This window comes from Asterias rubens, chromosome 5 (genome assembly GCF_902459465.1).
Source record: "Asterias rubens chromosome 5, eAstRub1.3, whole genome shotgun sequence".
NCBI classification, from domain to species: Eukaryota; Metazoa; Echinodermata; class Asteroidea; order Forcipulatida; family Asteriidae; genus Asterias; species Asterias rubens.
In genome coordinates, this window is record NC_047066.1 from 16,175,579 (window position 1) to 16,195,469 (window position 19,891).

The 19,891-nt window shown below is 40.2% G+C and overlaps 1 protein-coding gene and 1 long non-coding RNA gene across 2 annotated transcripts; both read left to right on the forward strand.

Annotated features, from left to right (window-relative positions):
* Nucleotides 1-4,582: 4,582 nt before the first annotated feature.
* On the forward strand, nt 4,583-11,810 carry LOC117290452 (fibropellin-3-like). Its single transcript, XM_033771867.1, has 4 exons — nt 4,583-4,667; nt 10,217-10,339; nt 10,907-11,020; nt 11,752-11,810. The coding sequence occupies exons 1-4, from the start codon at nt 4,583-4,585 to the stop codon at nt 11,808-11,810; spliced, it is 381 nt and encodes a 126-aa protein (XP_033627758.1).
* Nucleotides 11,811-12,530: 720 nt separating this feature from the next.
* Nucleotides 12,531-19,787, forward strand: LOC117290855. The gene is made up of 4 exons (XR_004519091.1): nt 12,531-12,609; nt 17,252-17,374; nt 17,858-17,974; nt 19,685-19,787. It is a non-coding gene; the product is annotated as an uncharacterized LOC117290855 (long non-coding RNA).
* The last annotated feature ends 104 nt before the right edge of the window (nt 19,788-19,891 follow it).

Here is a 19,891-nt window from a genome sequence, read left to right on the forward strand (position 1 = left end):
GTGATGTATTTACATTTGCTGCCCTCTCGTGCTAAGGTTTATCCAGTTCACCAATGTGTAGCCGGCCGAAGTTTCGGACGCAGCTCACGGATGTACGTGCACTAGGCACGGAGTCTCGTGGGGGGGTTTGAGGGTGAAGGTTAATTTTTAGAGGTTGGGTCGCAGAGTTAGGCCGTGTCCGAATTGGCGACTTCGGCTACAGCTACGGCTAGGGCGCGCACGTCTGCTATTCTTCAACACTGACAGACGCGCTGATCTAGCCGTAGCTGTAGCCAAAGTCGCCAATTCGGATACGGCCTTAATTTCGAAGGAACGCTCGCATTTTCACGCGAATTCTCGAAGGGGTCCGAGGCCAGCTCTCGCTGCAAATGAAATCGAGCTATACGGTTAATTATTGAGCACGGTGCACACGGACTGATTATGGTTGGTTATGCTAAACATTGAAGGGTTAGTAAGGGTAGGGGATTGGTGAGGGTCAATTTTGATAGGTCGGGGTCGGTTAGAGTTAGGAATTTGAGGGGGCGGGGGGGGGGACCGGTTGTGGTCGGTTAAGACAGTGGACAGTAATTATTTTTTCAAAGCATCGAGGTAGAAATCTCCATGGTCAAACACAGTCTGCTAACTCGGTGCATCCATCTCAACATAATATGCATATAAATAACAAACCTGTGATAATCGTCGAAGTTGGTTAGAGAATTACTTTTGAAGGGTCGGATTTGGAATAAAAAGGGGTAGGGTTATCGGTTTAATTTGAGGGGTCGCCGTGGTTTTGAACAGTGGGTTTGGTTGGACTTAGCCCGTGTCTAATTGAGCTACGGACTGCGGCTAGGGAGTCCGCTTCATCATGCGCCAAGCTTTTTGGGACGTTCCTGGGGCGGATCCAGAATTTTCCAAACGGGGCGTGTGTTTTTTTCTCAATGAAAGAGCGCGCCAGACATCAATTTCATGGCTCTACTTACTGTAAGCAAAGAATCGGCGCTTGGAAGTAGTGAACCGCGCTTACGTCAAGTTTTATTTTACTATAGCCTTTTACTTTAATCTTTATAAATAAAAGTAAGCAAAATACTTGCAAGTTAAAGCAGTTGCTTTGATTTTTACTCATGAAGATCTTACGCTTTCTCTAAAATGGATCGTCAACAAAAACATCAACATCAATCAACCATTGTGTAGCGAGTTAAATAATTAATAAGGGCAGGGTTGTGATAAAGAACGTACCCAGTTTAGATAAACAATTGCGCCCCCACGCCCCTCCCCCCTCCTGGATCCGCGCCTGGAAGCTGTGCCCAAGAAAGTTCGAAACATAAGACATACACAAAAACTCTACACAACAAGGATAACGGAGCAAATTGGCCAAGAGTCATCCACGTTAATGAGGCCATCCAGTCCTTCCGCTCTCGAAGACAAATTCGTGGAAAATTACTTCTTTCTCGAAAACTACACTACGTCGGAGGGAGCCGTTTCTCACAATGTTTTATGTTATAACACCCCTTACAAATATTCTGCATTTTCATTAGTTTAGAGCGCCTCACATGTATGTCTTAGTTTTACTAGAAACGGCGGCCGTGTGAAAAAGTCATTTGAAAATAGTCATTAATTCCTAAAAACAATCGTAACCACATAAAAATAGCAAGACATGTCCGATATAGAAGCAGGTACAAGAAAATACAGTACTCGGTGGAATTAAAAGTCACTCTGTGAACAGGAGAAAAAAGAAAATAAAAATAAAAAACCAAAACCGGAGTCTATGATTCACCTGCAATTACGTGTAGACTGAAACTTGCTCACAGCATGAATTGAAATAAAATTGAACACAAACATGCTTTTGCACAATCGTCACATTGTAAAGATGGTGACGATTTCATTATGTTTTGTACCCCTCAATCTGTCAATAATGGCTAAATTCCCGTGCCCCGAGGAAATGTTTCAACACTAGGTTCACACTAAAGAAAATGAAGAAAGAGTTACCACTCTGAGCAACTCGAGTTCTTTCTGCCTATAGTTTATACCATAGAGAAATGACTTGTCCTTTCTCTATGGTTATCACCGAACATTTGCCCCCGTTTAGCAGAGAAGATTTGATTTGAAAACACATAAAGCCGCACCCAAGAGACATGCCATATCATAACACGCGAATGTAGCGTCAAGTTATAAACATTAACACGGGAAACTGATTTGTTAATTTTATTAATTGTTTAGGGTTGAGCAAAGGATAATTTACTTGAGCGGGATTTGAACCAAACGTCATCCGATGATGCTCTACACCAACTGAGCTATAGTCATGTGATGTATAGCTGCGGATAAATAGTGCTTTATCTGTTAGGGGAACACTGTATAGGCAGCCCGGCCGACTCGGGTATGATTCGAGCCAATACACCGTTTGAGGGCATGCCGAATGTTATACCACTAGGATAAAGAGTTTGAGGGCATGCCGAATGTTATACCACTAGGATAAAGAGTGGCCGTTTGATGTTCGCAACAAATATTTACAAATCTGAAGTCCCCAGAATAATAATACTTCTGTGAAATTGCAATAAGTTTGAGCTTTCATTACACCCGTTTCCCCATGGCCAGGGACCGTTTCATAATAATAATATAATACCATCGAAGTCTTATATAGCGCACGTATCTACCTAACCAGGTCAAGGCGCTGAGATGAACTAACTTTCAGAAAGATATGTTATTGCAGTGATTAATTATGAGACCCAATTGTGTAGCACCTGCTACGGTGCACATTCAGCAGCCACAACCAGGAACACCGTGGCGAGACCCCTTCTCTGTTCGATAAGCGCACTCATGCGTACACAACAAATGGGACGAACGGCCTAACGTCCCATCCGAAGGACGAAGCAATGATTTTAAGTGTCTTGCTTAATTAAGGACACAAGTGGCTGGGGATTCGAACCCACACTCTGCTGATCAGAAACACAAGAGTTTGAATTCGGTGCTCTTAACTGCTCAGCCACGACACTTCCGCTCGGCCACGACACAAGGATATGGAAATTTGCCGGTGCAGATCATAGGCTAGTTCGGATCGGTGAATAAAAAAAATTCAAATCACGGATAAGAATTATCATGCGTTTTCAACGTGTTTAAATAAACTTACGGCATTCCGCTCTTCAAGTGATGTAAGCATGACAATTGCAACGAAAGACAGATTCCACCTTACCCCAACAACCGAAATTCAATGGTTTTTCAGGTGGGTAATGCGATTTTAATCTCCTTATTTAAGGGAGCAGTGATGTTGGTTTTATAAGTCTACAACAACCCAAAGCTCATAGAAAAACCCATACGTTAAGTAAGGGGTTACTCGGTGAACGGTGCAGAGGCACAAGTAGCTGTGGTTTGTGAATCCAGTAATATTAAAGGTCAAAATTTATGCACAACGGTTGGGCATACATTTTTTGCCGTGTCTGGTTCAAGTGACTATGGCTACTGCAGTTATGGGTGACATTGCCGCAACCTTCTGGACGCGGTCATTTTGAAACCTAGATTTAAATAGTTTTTGGTGCTTCCAAAGCTTTGCTCTGCTCGTTCACGATTCTGCTAAACTTTTTAAATTCATATCCCACTGAGGTCGGTGTTGTGAACTTATACAAGCTTGTGCGGGCTAGAATAAAATTAGTTACAAAAGACAACAATGCGTGACACACTTATAGACAAGGGATAACCCGATCTCGCACCATTTCCAATGATTGCACCAAATGGCGAAGGATCATACCAGTCTTTGCAACGTGGAGGTTGCTATTGAAGACGAATTGTATTACTGCTATGATCTAAAATCAAAACCTGACCATAAATCAGTCAAAGAAAAAAGAAATTAAAACTACTCTTATCTCACACAATCCGTTTATTATGGTGCCTTTCAAAACATTCTGATATTGCGTCTTGTGATGCTGTAAGTACCATAACAAAATTATCATCTTCACCACCATGGTTTTATATGCTAACCCAGAACGAAGTTTTGAAAACCACACTTTGGTTGTTTAGAGTTATTGAAGTTGATTGTGTATAAGCTTTATGTAGAACTTCTCGTGATCGTTTTATAATCAAGTTCCCCATTCGTAATTACTTCACAAACATCGTTAAAGCCACTTCAGAAAAAAAGGCCGGTCACACATAACATAAATTTATATTTCTTCTATACAAGGGCTTAGTTTTTAAAGCACAAACCACACCTACGTTTAATGGTTTAGCAGTCGCTGTGTCAATATAAGCGTCTTAAAAGACTTTCAATGTTGAAACCTGGACCTGTTAGAGGAACTTCAAACACAACCCCCTTGTTTACTTTGTGGCTCTTGTACATAAAAATGCATATGTTTACTTTACCTGTAACGTTTGTTCTTACCTTTGAGGTGGGTTTTAGGGTTTAGCATCGGTGGCGCCATTGGCCTGAGGCTGTTTGGGTAAAACTATGACACTCTCAGTTCTGCCTTGTTGAGAGCCAGGGGCTGGAGCAAGGAGCTTCCCCGCCGATAGCATTTCTTGGTGGATTGCTTCAATTAAAAACAAGAAATGGTGTGGATTCGGTGATCTCCATTCACTACAGATACCATTTTTGGTTTTAAATTTGAGCTTTTTGACAATGGCTTTGATAACTTCTTGGATGAAGTTACTTTTCGTGTTAGTCTTGATTGGATTAGCTGATAAGGCGACTTCTCAGAGTTCAGGTAAGTTGAGGGGAGAGATCTATTCAAAGGAATGAAGGGCAAGAACTCGCGCGGGGTCATTTTGGGTGTAAATGTTGTTGTGCCAATATAAATCATAGCGAAATTTTGCGTGTGTCTTCCACGGTCCAGTTTTTGTTATTATTTAGGGACGGAGGAAAAACCAGTCCGATTGCTCGATTGACATAAAGAGAGCGCATGGCCAATAAACTAATGCCAATAAAAACCGTTGGTTAGAAGCAGCTTTTGCTATAAAAAGCATTTTCGGAAACATTTCACTTCGAAGTATGTTAAGAGACGGTTTGGATTCTGTGATCTAAATGAAATGGCGCTACATAAAAAAAAACAATGTATGCCCAAAAATTACCTCGTTAATGCTTCTCAGATTGTGTATTTATTTGGGAATATTATTCTTGCGCGGACATAACCCTTCCAGATTCATGGCAATAGTGTAAAATACTCGACCATCTTTTGAAATGAAATGTGAACATGTTGGTTTCATTGATTGTATTCATCTACATAGAATTAAAGCAATCGAACGGTTCCAAAACCACAGATAATAACTTGCCTTTAAGTCCAAAGCTGGACATGAACTGTTGCTCAGGGTTTCAGCCATAAGCCAATTCTTCTATACTGAAGAATATTATATTATTTAAATAGTTCGAATACAAATGACAAGTACAATGATTTCACAATCTATTTCATTCTGAGCCATAGCAAAGCAACATATCGCTGTCGAATATATTCAGTTTTAAGATTTCAGCAACGGCCTTGTAGTAGTCAACATTGTTCGGAGAGCCTCACCCAAAGTGTAACAAAAAAGCAAAGCCAACAAATTGTTGACCTTTTCGTGATGTGTCCTCTGTGGAACCAACGGGTCGCACGAGAACAATAACTGACCAACAAGGTGTTACATAATGAAATATTTACTGAAGGTAAATTGTAGAGGATCTTTTCTTGCAATACCGATCTAATCCTTACCGTCATCTTCGAAAAGAGAACTGTTTGTTGTGTGGGTTGGCTGTCTCAATTCAACTTGACAAGGTTACTTAGCGCATGTTCTCTGCCATAGTGTGTGGCAGCCTTATGGACAACGTACCAATACAGCCCATTTTGCCCGACCTGAAGACCCCATGCTTCAAAATTTATTCACACATCCCCGCATTATCAAGTTTTGTTTGGGGGGTTTTCGCGTATTAGTATTATGGCAACCTATACAAAAGAAAAATGTATGCACTCTGCAAGTCTTCATGTCACTTATATATCGCACAAAATCTATTTACACACCCTTGATATAATTGTCTGCACAAATCGCCCCGGATGTGGCTGCTGACATGCTTTGCTAAACGTTTCACTTTCTAGCATGATCTTAAACGCTGGGCGTCTGAAGCTATTTTTGCTTCATCCACGCATTATCAAGGTTTTCTTTTTGTGTATTTGCTCAATACCAACCGATACACATTCAAATGAAATGTATGTACTCTGTAAATCTTAAATACAGTACTTTGGGATAATCAGTGATAGTTCTTGACACTTATATTATATCGCCCAATATATTAACAAGATCAAGGCGCTTTACATCTTTGTCGCTAAAATCGGGCATACTAAGACCATTCCTTAAACTTTCACAACTCACCTGGAGTTGATCCTATATAGATCCTATATGAAAAGACAAACAAAATGGTATATAGAAAGGTTTGCGGTAACACCATGTAATGACTATATCTCTAAAGAGTTGGGGTGGTTCTGAAAAGAACCGTTGGTTTCAACTCGACGTTTGGATCAGTATGCTCTGATCGTCTTCTGGAGAAAACTGGACTCTGATGCTGCATGCTGCCAACGGTTCTTTTCAGAACCACCCTAACTCTTTAGAGATAGTCATTACATGGTGTTACCGCAAAGCTTTCTATATCGTAGTTCCACCATGCAAAGTTTCAAATCCTACTTAAACAAAATGGTGGTCGCGTTTTCATATCGCCGAAAACCCGGAGCGATTATGTCCATCCGTATGCAGGACGAATATTCCATATTTGAACACACAATCCAATGATAGTAACTGCCAGTAACGCTTTTCAGATTCAAAATTTTTGGGGGATAAAAACAAAAGCCAACGTGCCATGATTGAAACCCAAAACTCACATACATGGTTCAGTGGGAGAGCTTAAGCCTGATGCACTGTTCCGGCTCGGCTAAGACGCGCCAATAAGACGCGCCAATAATTGGACCTGGACCCTTAATTGAGCCAGACCCCTTAATTCAAAATAAAAGTCACCTGCTTTCTTTTTTGAACAGGTCGATTGTTTTGAACCTATATAAATGAAGATACAATCAAACTGACATGTTGTGAACTATTCATTTCAAATGGCCGTAGCTTTTTTTAGATATCGCCAACAATCTGGAGAGGTTATGTCCACGCAGGAAGAATAATCCGTATAAATTATATACCTTATGCACATGACGTCATTTCAGTACGGCGCCCTCGCCTTGAGGTCAAAAGGAGGTTGTTCATTGGCCAATCTTGTGCGTTTCGATTGTTTCGTCACCGTTTGACCTCAAAGATGGCGGCTGGATGACGTCAATGCATAAGGTCTATTGGAAAATGTAAACTGAGAAATGTTTCACGCATGAAACCTTTCTGAGATTATTATTTTTTTTTACCCCCTCCCTCTAAACAGAAGGGAATCGTTTCTTTAAAAATTTAACAATAACAGCAGCGCTTCTTACAAGTGATTTTTTATGGTGACACTGTCAAAGGCCTTGTGAAAATTTGAACTCAATTGTTCGTCAAAGTTGCGGGATAGTAATGGAAGAAAATACACCCTTGTCACACGAAGTTGTGTGCTTTCAGATGCTTGATTTTGGGACCTCAAAATCTAATTCTGGGGTCCGAAATCAAATTCATGGAAAATTACTTCTTTCTCGAAAACTACGTTACTTCGGGGAGGGAGCCGTTTCTCACAATGTTTTGTACTATCAACAGCTCTCCATTGCTTGTTACCAAGTAAGTTTTTATGCTTACAATATTTTGAGTATTTACCAATACTGTCCAGTGCCTTTAATATTTGGAGTATTTACCAAACTGAGCTTAGCCCTAAATTTGCAAAAAGTTTTTTTTTTTTCTCGGACTGAAGAATTATTAACGAATCTTAAAGGAACACGTTGCCTTGGATCGGTCGAGTTGGTCTTTGATAAGCGTGTGTAACCGTTTGTTATAAATGCATATGGTTAGAAAGATGTTTAAAAGTAGAATACAATGATCCACACACATTTGCCTCGAAATTGTGTGGTTTTCCTTTTACTTTGCGAACTAACACGATCGGCCATTTGTGGGAGTCAAACATTTGACGCCAATAAATGGCAGACTGTGTTTGTCGACGAGGTAAAAAGAAAACAGCGCAATTTCGAGGGATACTTGTGTGGATCATTATATTCTACTTTCAAAATATCTTTCTAATCATAATGCATTACATAACAAACGGTTACATACGCTTTCAAAGACCAACTCGACCGATCCAAGGCAACGTGTTCCTTTAAACCTCCCTGAAACCCTCTCTCAACCACGTGGGGTAAATAAATCATCTTACCAGGAAAAAACACCATTTAAAAAGTTTTAAACATTCTGTGTCATCTGCACGTTCATGGGTGGATTTCACAAAGAGTTTTCTTATCTCGAAATAGGACGAGTTTAATCATCCTGATTAAGAACTTTTTAAGGCCATTAAAAGGGCACTAGACACTATGTACTACTCAATATAATTGAAAGCATAAAAACCTGCTTGGTAACGGAAATGGAAAGCTGTTGAAAGTATTAAACATTGTGAGAAACGGCTCGATAATAATATACTTCTGCTAAGCCTTTTATCGTGCAGCTGAAAGCACACAAAGTAATGGAACAAGGTTTTTTTTTAATTAACCATTGTTTTGGGGGGCAAATTCGGTAACCAATTGAGCCAATTCTTTTCAATTGAGCCCAAGGTTTGTTATGTTAGACATATAAGTGCAAATAATTGTCTTTGACAATTACCTAACGCATCCGCCAGTGCCTTAATTTTTTTAACATCCCCTAAAGAGTCCTAGGAACGTAGTCCTGAGATCGACCCATGCCCTCGTGAGTATTGACTTCTTTTGAGGTGGACGGCATGGTCCAGTATTTGTTAAATCTGCAAACACTCTCTCTCGATAATAAGTTTACTTTAGGCTCTCGTATAGGCAAAGTTGAAACGTCAGATTAGCATAAGCACACTTTCAAATGCTATAAAAAGCAAACTAGCCAAGCAAACCTAGCCAGTTTGTGTACTTTTCTTTTATAAGAATTATTCAACGTTTTCTTTGAAGCAACTTTGCCATTTTCACCGCTATGTTAGAGTGGAAGTAAGCATTTAGCAAATGCTCCAAAAATAAATTATCACAAAAAAGTGTACTGGGGAGAGCTGTTGATATTAAAAAACATTGCCTACAGAAACGACCAATTTGAAGTTATGTAGTTTTAGACCAAACTTGGTTAAATCTGATAAAGGCTTTTTAAGAAATGTTTTTTTCTCCAAAATCATACAGCTTTTATGCAACAAAAGGTTTTTTCTTTCATTTCTTGTTTGCAACCTGGATGACCAATTGAGCCTAAAGTTTCACGTGTTAGCACTACGTTGGATGCCCACACCGAAATGAGGAGGCTTTGGCACCCACAAGCAAAAGGCCTTTAACGTTGCCTTTAACTTTGTCCCGTTGCTGGAAAATTTAGTATTTTTCTCTTTTTTAGTATTTTCTCTACCTTGTTTCTCTGTTGTTTACAGAATAAGATTTCCCTCATGACTGCAGCAATGTGGGAAATCTTACAAACCTATGTCAATGAAGCCCTTTTTATTTTTATAGCAGCACCTTTCAAATTGTCTAAGTTTGATTTTAGCAAACGAGCAAGTTTCTTATATTTATTTGTTTCTGGTAACTATATTGCTAACAAGTACCCTGATTTGTAATGTTAGTATGTGCTCAGTGGTGGAGAAATAAGTCATTATAACAAAATAGCCATTGACGAGAGCACCGTTGCGAATAAATATCCGTTATTTGGGGTCGCTTGTATTATTTGCTTTATTTATAGGGCCTATAGTTATTGACCGATGGTGAGTCAAACCATTGCAATTAGTTAAACAAAGGGCAAAATTGGTATACTTTTGATTTCTGAGCCGTTCGATTATGTTCTATGTTATAAATGTAGATGTATAATAAAACTATAACATGTGAAATGCGCTCGCGTTTTGAGATATCGCCGAAATCCAGAGCGATATGTCCACGTGCAGAAATAATACTTTGTATTTGAAATGCACAACCAGAGAAGAGTTATAAAAACACCTCTCAGATCAAAATGGTTGGGCTTAGAAAATGATATCTTTTTCCATAGCCACAAAGTATAGAAAGTGCTATCATACCATCAAAAGTTGCTAATAAACAGCAGCTGGCTTCTTACCATAATAGAGAGTAACTACACCAAACGTAATAATATCCATGCCCTTTAAAATCTGAGAAATATAATGTTTTTTTTGTGTGTCCATATCTAGGAACAATTTTAACATGTGAAGAGTGGCAGTGTGCCTTCGGATTCTGTATAGAAAGCATAGACGGAGCCAGCAACGCTACTTGTGACTGTTTATTGGGATATGAAGGAGTTTTTTGCGACACACGTAAGTATTGTGATTGAATTTTCCCCGATTTTTCCTGCAACAGGCCTAATAACAAAAAAAATGTTTGCATGGTTTTTGTTTAAAGCTATTTTTTCCGTTCACCGATTTGATGATTTCCATCACCATCGAGCTGCTTTTTAAGCAGACAAAATAATGTATTGCCCAATATTAAGTTTCTTCCAAGTGAACATGAGCAGGATACCACCACAGGTTTCCATGTTGCTGTTTTTATCACTTTGGTATCCATAATATTTCGTTGTGCGAAGCAGCTCTATGAATTTGGGTACTGACACATCCATAAAGAGCCCCACAATTATGTTCATGGATTGCACACCACAACTTGTGTTCGCTGCCGTAAAACTTCCGGACTTCTGCACCAACATACGCACCTGATGGCCGCATTAAGAAAAGGACAAGTGTATAGCTAGCTACATGTTGTAAAGTCACCATGCATTATGGGCCAATGCCTAACTCCTAAAATTGAACTTCAATTGAGTGAAAATAGGAACACCTAAAGTAAAAAATATAATTGCTAATGTATTTTATCCCTTTACGATATTACTACAGCTACCAACGAGTGCAGCTCCAATCCCTGCCTGAACGGAGCAACATGTGTGGACCGTGTAGCTCAATACCTGTGCGTCTGTGCACCGGGATATGATGGAACAAACTGTGAAGAAGGTAAGTTAAGTTTGCAATTAATTTTCGACTGGACGATTTTTACTTGACCAGACATTCTTTTTGAAAATGTGTATCTATATAGGCACTTTCTGGTAGAGAAAGTTGTATTGAAGCCCGTATTATCCTTCAATTGGTATGTTGACAAGTAATCTTCCTTTTGTGTTGCTTATACTCGTATCAATCCACTCCGTCTTGGCCGTAAGCGCAATGTGCTCATGTTTCCTTTAAATGTGCCATACAATAGAAAAAGACCGTAGCCCCACACACGTGTCTTATTAGTACGTTGGGTAATAAACATGTCTACACCTATTGTAAATCCCCCGCCTGTGTGATCTTGGCATGCAATCGAGATGCCTATGCCTAAAAGGCCCCTTTGGCGGGAACCATGTTCTCAACTTAAAAAAAACCTTGGAAAATACCGTCATCAACCGGGATGTTTCAAAATTTCATGAACAAAAACATTACGGGAAATGAATCAAATTAATCAAGACAGCTTTTACATCAAAATATGTCGATATTTGTAGGCCTAACAGGGGGGCGGGCCTACCCATTATTATTTTTACGCTAAACCTTTTGTAATGACTAATTCCCGTATGTGGACACTCTGACGTCAATCGAGGCGCGATGAATCGCATGCAGTGCCCACACAAGATAGTGACGCTTGGATGGCGCAAGCTAAAAACATGCCCTCAAAGTTGAAACAATACCAATTTTTTCGTCACGTCTTGCAGGTACCTTCTTCAACTTCCCCACTAGCTGGCAACATTTTTGGGATGGTGTCATGTTTTAGAAAAGAACTTTTCTCTTCAAAAAAAAAGTGTAGTGTATTCCGATTCTCGAAGCACGTCGGCTCGATGTGTTTGTTGCACAGCGCTGGAAAAGACGTCGGACCGGACCACTTTACTGACCCCATATCTTTAGTTGTTTTGCTGCAACCAGCAGCACTACACCTGGTCGACATTGCCGGAAAATGCAAGATACAAACCTTTTTCGAAACGTACAAACTCACGACTAGGACATGCTTGCACGCACGTGTGTTCCATGTTCGATCGAGGCAAAGTCTGCCTCGATTGACGTCACAAAAGGGGTAGGCGGAGTCACCCCCACACGACTTTATTTATTTTTTAAACTTATAAATCGTTACAAAACAATTACTTCAAAAATTATTTTATTGTTCAGAAACATAATTTATACTCTAATGATTGAAAAACAAATTATGTTTCCAGGTGACTTTAAAAGGTGAAAAAAAACCTTTACAACTTATCAGTAAGCCCATATTATGTGAAAATTAATTATTATGGTAAATTTGTATTTGTATTAAAAAAAAACTGGTTTGCTCTTAATCTTCACCCAATGTACTGTTAATAAGTTAGTTTTCACACAGATGATGAGCGCCGGGTCCATAGAGCTCTATGGCCGGGTCATAAGTTCTCTTTTAACAATGACCTATACTATGCCACCTCTTGGTGGCGCACTGTATTGTAGATTCCTCCACGCACGCGTGGCGTAAAAAACAAAAACAGTCAGTGGTGGCAGAATGCAGTCATCAGTGTGTCAGTGGTGTCAGTGAGTTGTTTGAACGCGTGAAGGTAAAAATGAGAAGATGTTTTACGAACCCGTCTGCATAATTTCCTTTCCCGGGAAAACAAAATTAACTAGATGAAAAACAGCTCAACTCCGGCCGGAAGCCACGCTAGCTGGTATGACTCTTTTTACCATGTTTACTAAATACTAGCCCCTATAGCTAAGCTAGTCTCCTGGTAGTGGTAGTACGTTCGACATGTTCGAGGACGTCAGTCATTGCCACGACTGCTGTCCGTCGCATTGTACGCAACGGAGGAGTCCAACCTTGGCTAGACTCACTGAGCATACACGGTGAGCACTGCTGAGTGAGCTGCTATTATTAAATTGAATAGGGTATTGCATTGAATAGCCTCTTGATCGGCCTCACGTTGTCAGTTGTTGATGGTTGTCGGTCGCACTAAATACCGACAACTCATGACACCTCACGACAACTCACGACAACAATTTTTAAATGCACTTAAACAACACATTTGAACATAAGTCAACCGTTAACTATATTATATATGCACAAGAGTCATATGCATCTAAACCACTTTTAAACTGTTGAAAATGTTGTTCTTTAACTGTGTTTTTTACCCCGAATTTAGTAGCAAACGGAAATATTCGCCATGTTGTCTTTCGACGTACGTGGACGATTCTATTACACCTCAGGGGGCATGGGTAATTTCTGAGGGCTGAGTTGTATTGTTTTCTTTTTGGTTTTAGCTGCTATACACTCTGTAATTCAATAAAAGTGGAAGATTTAAATATAATATTTTTTAAAACTCTATGGGGACTATGAGAGGCTCATAATATAGTAAATAATTATCTTGCACATTGTATCACCCCTGCGGTGTAATGGAATCGTCCAAGTACGTTGAAAGACAACATGGCGGATATTTCCGTTCGTTACTAAATTCGGTGTAAAAAACACTTTTTGTACACTTAAAAATAAAAATTTTCAACAGTTTGAAAGAGATTTGGGTGCATATGACACTTGTGCATATATTTACCGGTTGACTACGTTCAAATGTTCTGTGCATTTAAAAATGGATAACTTTCCGTATGGCGCCACCACTTTTTCACTCATTTTTACAAAAAGGGATATATCAATCAGGTAAATAAGTTCCTATATTATTTTATATCGAATGAAAAAGTGGTGGCGCCATACGGAAACTTTTCCTTAAAAATTGTTGTCGTGAGTTGTCGTGAGGGGTCGTGAGTTGTCGGTATTTAGTGCGACCCATGGTTGTTGTTACGATGAGATAGGTTGGCCTATTTATTATCAATCTGTTTAACAATAATTGGATAACTTTCTGTATGGCGCCACCACTTTTTCACTCATTTTTACAAAAAGGGATATATCAATCAGGTAAATTAGATACTATATTATTTTATTTCGAATGAAAAAGTGGTGGCGCCATACGGAAACTTTTCCCAATAATTGATAACATCCAAAATTGAAATGTATCGATACATACATGTATGTTACTTTATCCTGTGGCTGTGAGGAGTTTGTTGCAATATTCTACAGATACTTACAGTACATGTATGTAGCTGTTAAGGAAGTTGAACCACATAGTATGACTCGATGGTAGTGTACTGTACTACGTACTAATGTACAAATGTACAGTATTGAACTCATATACAAAAACAAAAAGGACATCTCCAGGATCAAAAACGTATACCGTCTAATAATAATAATAATAATATAATAATTTAGGGGGCTAATCATCCTTCAGTTCATGTCCTTACTCGCAGCTAAGAGCTGAATTGCGAAGGACGCGGCTACAACGTGTTCGAGAAGCAGGCATGCAAGGGCGCATTCAGCTGCCAGCCACATCAACCCATTATGACCACGGAGCACAGCCAAGATCGAAAGTGTTTGATTTTTTCCTGAGGGAGGAAAACGGGATAGTCTGGAAAACCCTCGTGGCACAGCAGAGAACCAGCACACAACTCAACTCGCATGTGGCCCCGACCGGGAATCGAACCGGGGTCACCTTGGTGAGAGGCGAGCGCTTTTCGCACAAGCCAACCGTGCCACCCAAAAGCAGCGAGATTCGTCCGAGAAAGACGAAAAGATAGTCTTCTTCTTTAATGGACAAAATCCAGCGCAAGATCATTGCAGTATTCCTGACATATACCTCACTCCCATGGCTCCTTTATCCTTGAGATCTTACCACCTATATAAGTACCAACCCATAGTCTTGGTGCAAGACGTTTCTCGTTCCCTTTTCACGCACACCGCGGCCAATTCACCGACAGCGCGCGCACCGACTCACCTGACTTATAGTCCACTCACCGCCCCGGAGAAACGTCTTGGTCCGTTTGCTGATCGCTCGGGAAATTCCGAGCACATTCCAATCATTCCGTGCTGCGCTAGGCCTGCATAACTCTGACGTAGCAGTATCAGCATAATTTCCCACAGTCTGGTATCTGTACGTCTTCGGTGCAACGCAACCAGAAACAGCCAGGCTTCCTCGAATGTTAGTTGGTGTGTAGGGCTTGTACATTTACGTTCGTCTTTTAAGTTTTGTAAACATGATTGCTGTAGAACGATGTGCGAATTTTAGTTTGCCCTAAAATACGTTTTTGGGGAAGATTTTGAGAATTTTTGTAAGTGCAATTAATTGAGGGGAATGGAATCTTAAAATGTTAAGAACGAGGATGTTTAGCAACAGAGCTAACAAAAATAGATCGATGTACACGAACATGGGATTTTCTGGCATTTTTAGTCTTAGTCCAAAGGGTAACTTTGTAGGTACAAATAATTATAGGGTCACAGTGCCTGAAAGTACTTTTTATGCAGAAAAAACTAAACACTACATCCGAAACTTCCGTATCATACTCACACAGCTTGGTCAAAATCAACCGGTGGTCGACCACCATTAAATATCTAAGCCTATGAGTAATTTGACACGTCTTCGCGAAGATAAGAAGCCCAGCCACAACACCACGTTGGCATTCGGTTGTGTACTGTGTGCATGTGTACAAGAAGGTACATGTACATGTCAGACATATCCTTTGCCCACGCACTTGGCCACAATTAGACGTGACATGTAATGGAGGACAATTTTGGCGAACGATTGTGATCAACTGTGCTTTATAATTAAGTGCCGATAGCCATGCAGGATATCTTTCTTTATTTTCGAAATAATGTGCAAATATACCCATACAAGTTACAAGTTCTCTCATCTGCAAATAAAACACTCGACTCCTCGAGTCTTGCCGATGCGGTCAGCAATATTGTTATAGTATTTTTTCATTGACTGACAATTTCTTCCCTCTAACAATCGATCGCAACCGCTGATCTCTAATTAATAATAACATAAAGATCAGTGATCGCCTTTGCATGCGCCACAAAACGAACATGGTGTGTATTTCCCCGGGTTCCTGCCGTAGCATGATGCAGTGAGGCTTTTTTTTCTCGACACGTCGGGTGCATGCAAGTTACCAGGCTGGCCCGCTTGTCTGTTTTCAGTTGTGCGCCTGCGTAGTATTTTGTTGACCCACACGTTGAATATGTATGTGAGGTCACATAACTCAAACATGCACACGGACCAAGACGTTTCTCCGGCGGTGAGTGGACTATAAGTCAGGTGAGTCGGTGCGCGCGCTGTCGGTGAATTGGCCGCAGTGTGCGTGAAAAGGGAACGAGAAACGTCTTGCACCAAGACTAACCAACCCACTGTTTCTTGTATCCAGCTTTACAACAAGTACCTACTCTTTCCTCGTGCAGTCGCCTGGTGGAACACCCTTCCTGGAAGCACCTTATCCTCACCAACATGAAGTTGTAGTGGCAGTTACATGTAATCCCTTTTTTTACGTGCACCTTGTAAATTCAGTTAATTGGCACTGTAGAGGTGCCCAGGCTGCGCATGCACATTTAGTTTTTTCCTTGGCATTATATCCTGACTTACGGACATTGCCGAGTATCAGGTAGAAGCAAAGTACTGCAACTAGTAGTATCATGGAGGTATTCCTACCTCCATGGTAGTATCTATGACTGAACTGAAATAGCCTACTTGAAGGGATAACTTTCCATATTCTGCTGCCCCTTTTTTTTTTTTTTTTACAAAAAGGGATATTTCATTGAGGTACATGTACATGTACATGTAAATTAGATACTGTATATTATTTAAAGCCATTATACACTTTCGGTAAACAGTATTGTCCAAAGGCCCACAAACCTGTGAAAATTTAGGCTCAATCGGTTATATGAGTTGGGACCAAATAACGAGAAAACCCACCCTTGTTTCTGCAGTTTCGCCGTGTCATGACATGTGTTTAAATTATATCCGTAGGGCCTAATTCTCGATATCGAGAAATAATAATTGTTTTAATGTTTTCTCAAAAAGTAAAGCGTTTCATGGAATAATATTTCAAGAGAAGTCTTTCACTATTGCCTTCAGTACACCGTGTAAGTTATTTGTAAATCTGTGAACTTTTTTTTCTTCTTTCTGTTCCGAATGTATATAATGGCTTAATATCGAATGAAAAAGTGGTGGTGTGATACAAAAATGTTTATTGTTATTATTTTTTATTAACTTGAAACACTTCTAGATGTAGAAATACCACTATATGTAGTGATGGGTTGTCTGAGTTTTGCAGGCCTCTAAATTTGAATTTTTCAAAACTTGTTTTTTGTGTGTTTATTGTTTCTAGAAACTGGCCCTTGTCTAAGTAGTCCATGTCAAAATGGCATATGCTCCAATAAGTTTGGCACGGAGACTGAGTTCTTCACGTGTACGTGTGATGCTGGATGGGCCGGTGACCTCTGTGAATTAGGTGAGTTTTTGTAAATTGTACTGGACAAGAATAAGTAAGTTGCATTACCAAATAATTGCTAGTGTTATTAAGTGTAATTGGAGACTAACGATGTTCTTGGGCTTTGTGTAAAATAGAAACGTCAACCTTTTTCTTGAACAGATTTGTTCATGTTTTTAAAACATTTTTTCAGACATAAATGAAATAATTGAAACCACGTTTTTTATACCACTACAGTGAATTGCTTTATATTTGATTAGGAACATAAAAGACAGTAAGTGAAGATACGTGTCCGACATTGGTGTTGATCCTGATTTATAAGTTGCCCTTCTCAACGTGTGATAACATTAGTCTAAACTATTTGTGAAATCCACCCCAGTCACACATCTTTTTAGCATGAATCCAGCTGATTTCCTTATTCTGCCGTCTGTTAAAAAATTAAAGAAACACAGACTTAACAGAAACATATTTAATGGTAAAAATACCTTTTATTTGTTTATGAAGACATCAACGAGTGTATAGTTTTGGATTTCCCGTGCATCAATGGTGACTGCAATGACTTGCTCGACAGCTACAACTGCTCCTGCTTTCCTGGTTGGACAGGTTTCAATTGTACAGAAGGTGAGAGAAATTGTTTTTTAATTGAAAATTCAATTCTGTGAAATATTAATCTAATCATTCTCTTGTTTTTGTTCATGGTGTTACTGATTATTTTACCCATGGGAGTAAAGTTTTCTTGAAAAAATGTCAGTTAGGCCCATCCAAAGTTTGTTTGGGTCAAATGTCAAAACTTGTAGGGTGTCATAGTCGAGCGCTCTAGGGCGGTGGACTAAAGTTCTGTAATTTACAGAATGTGGTGCGAACTCTGGCCTGGTCGGGCGGGACACTTGTGTTCATTAGCAAGGCCTTTATCCGGCCAGGATTACAAAGGGGTACAGGTAACAGCTGGTGAGTAACCTGCGATGGACTGGCATCCTTTCTAGTGAAATAGAAATATTGTCAGGCGTTTAATGTCATTGATGAAACCAGATATCAACACCAGCCTGATGAGCCATATCGGAACTAAGCTTGGGCGGTTCCTTCGGTTACCCGGTTCTACCCGGTTCCAAATTGAAAACCGGACCGGCGGTTCCACTCTTCTGTGGAACCGGGTACCCGCTTTTGTCGGTTCCGATTTCAAAAGACCGAGTCCCAATTATAAAAGACTCTGTGCAAAGGCTTCCAGCCGACATGAGCATCAACTATCACATGTGGCTGCATTATTATACAACACACAGTGCACAGATGATGCATAGGCATATGCTGAGATATACAGAGTCCAAAGTCCAACCAGACAGCACGTTGTGATTGGCTGCCGATATATCCATATTCATAAAAGCTTGTCCCATGCACAAAACACAGTACTGTATGCATGTACAGGCATGTACACTTCTATGTACAGAGACGACACACTGCATGCACTACGGACGTACTGCACTACGGGCGTACTGCACTACGGGCGTACTGCACTACGGGCCGGGCGTACTGCACTACGGGCGTACTGCACTACGGGCGTACTGCACTACGGGCGAACTGCACTACGGGCGTACTGCACTACGGGCGTACTGCACTACGGGCGTACTGCACTACGGGCGTACTGCACTACGGGCGTACTGCACTACGGGCGTACTGCACTACGGACGTACTGCTGCCGGCCAATTCAAAGACTTGTATAAATGCATGGAGAATAGGTTCTCGGTGGCACGATGTCTGATTGACTTGGTGGGTATTCTGATATAAATTTTTCGTTAAAAATAGATCGGCTCCAATTGCGTGTATGTGTGTGTGAGCTCCGGACCGATGTCTGATTAACTTGGTTATTTTCAGTTAAAATAGATCGGCTCAATTGTGTGTGTGTGTGAGCTCGGGACGGGCGGCTTATGTTTTATATTGAATTGGAACCGGGTATATCTCAGAACCGAGCTTTTTTTTGGAACCGGAACCGAGACCCAAATTTCTGGAACCGCCCAAGCTTAATCGGAACAGACTTTTACTTTACTTAAAACAAATTTCAAAAACATAAACGTTAAGCCAAAAACATTGCTCACTGCTTAGCAAAATATTACTGGGGCACCTCACAATATAATGTAATTTTGTTTGTGTCTTAGAAGGTAGGCTTTTTATCTGTTCCTGGTTAGCAAGATTTCTATAACAGGGTTTGTTGTGCTCCAAGCTCGTTCATGAATTGCAGTATATTTATTCTTTAAAATTTACATTGGGATTAAGACAACATCTAAAGAATGTCTATTTGATTGAAATAACCATTTTGGTTCTCTCCCGTTTTGCTTTCAGATATCGATGAATGTGCAAGCAACCCCTGCATAAATGGTGGTACATGCGACAATCAGCAGAATGCTTTTAACTGCACATGTCCATTGAGATGGGAAGGAACACAATGCAGTCAAGGTATGTAATATAGTCGAATGGCAAGACCGATTGGTGCAGTAGTAGCTTGCTAGCAAACAGTCACTCTTTTAGCAAGCTGTTGAAATGGCACGG

What these genes read in the sequence shown, in the direction of transcription:
- LOC117290452 (XM_033771867.1), top strand. Translation starts at nt 4,583, where the DNA reads ATGGCTTTGATAACTTCTTGGATGAAGTTACTTTTCGTGTTAGTCTTG. An exon ending in GGCGACTTCTCAGAGTTCAG is followed by an intron (nt 4,668 to 10,216) that starts GTAAGTTGAGGG and finishes GTCCATATCTAG; the next exon opens with GAACAATTTTAACATGTGAA. An exon ending in TGGAACAAACTGTGAAGAAG is followed by an intron (nt 11,021 to 11,751) that starts GTAAGTTAAGTT and finishes CACGTCTTGCAG; the next exon opens with GTACCTTCTTCAACTTCCCC.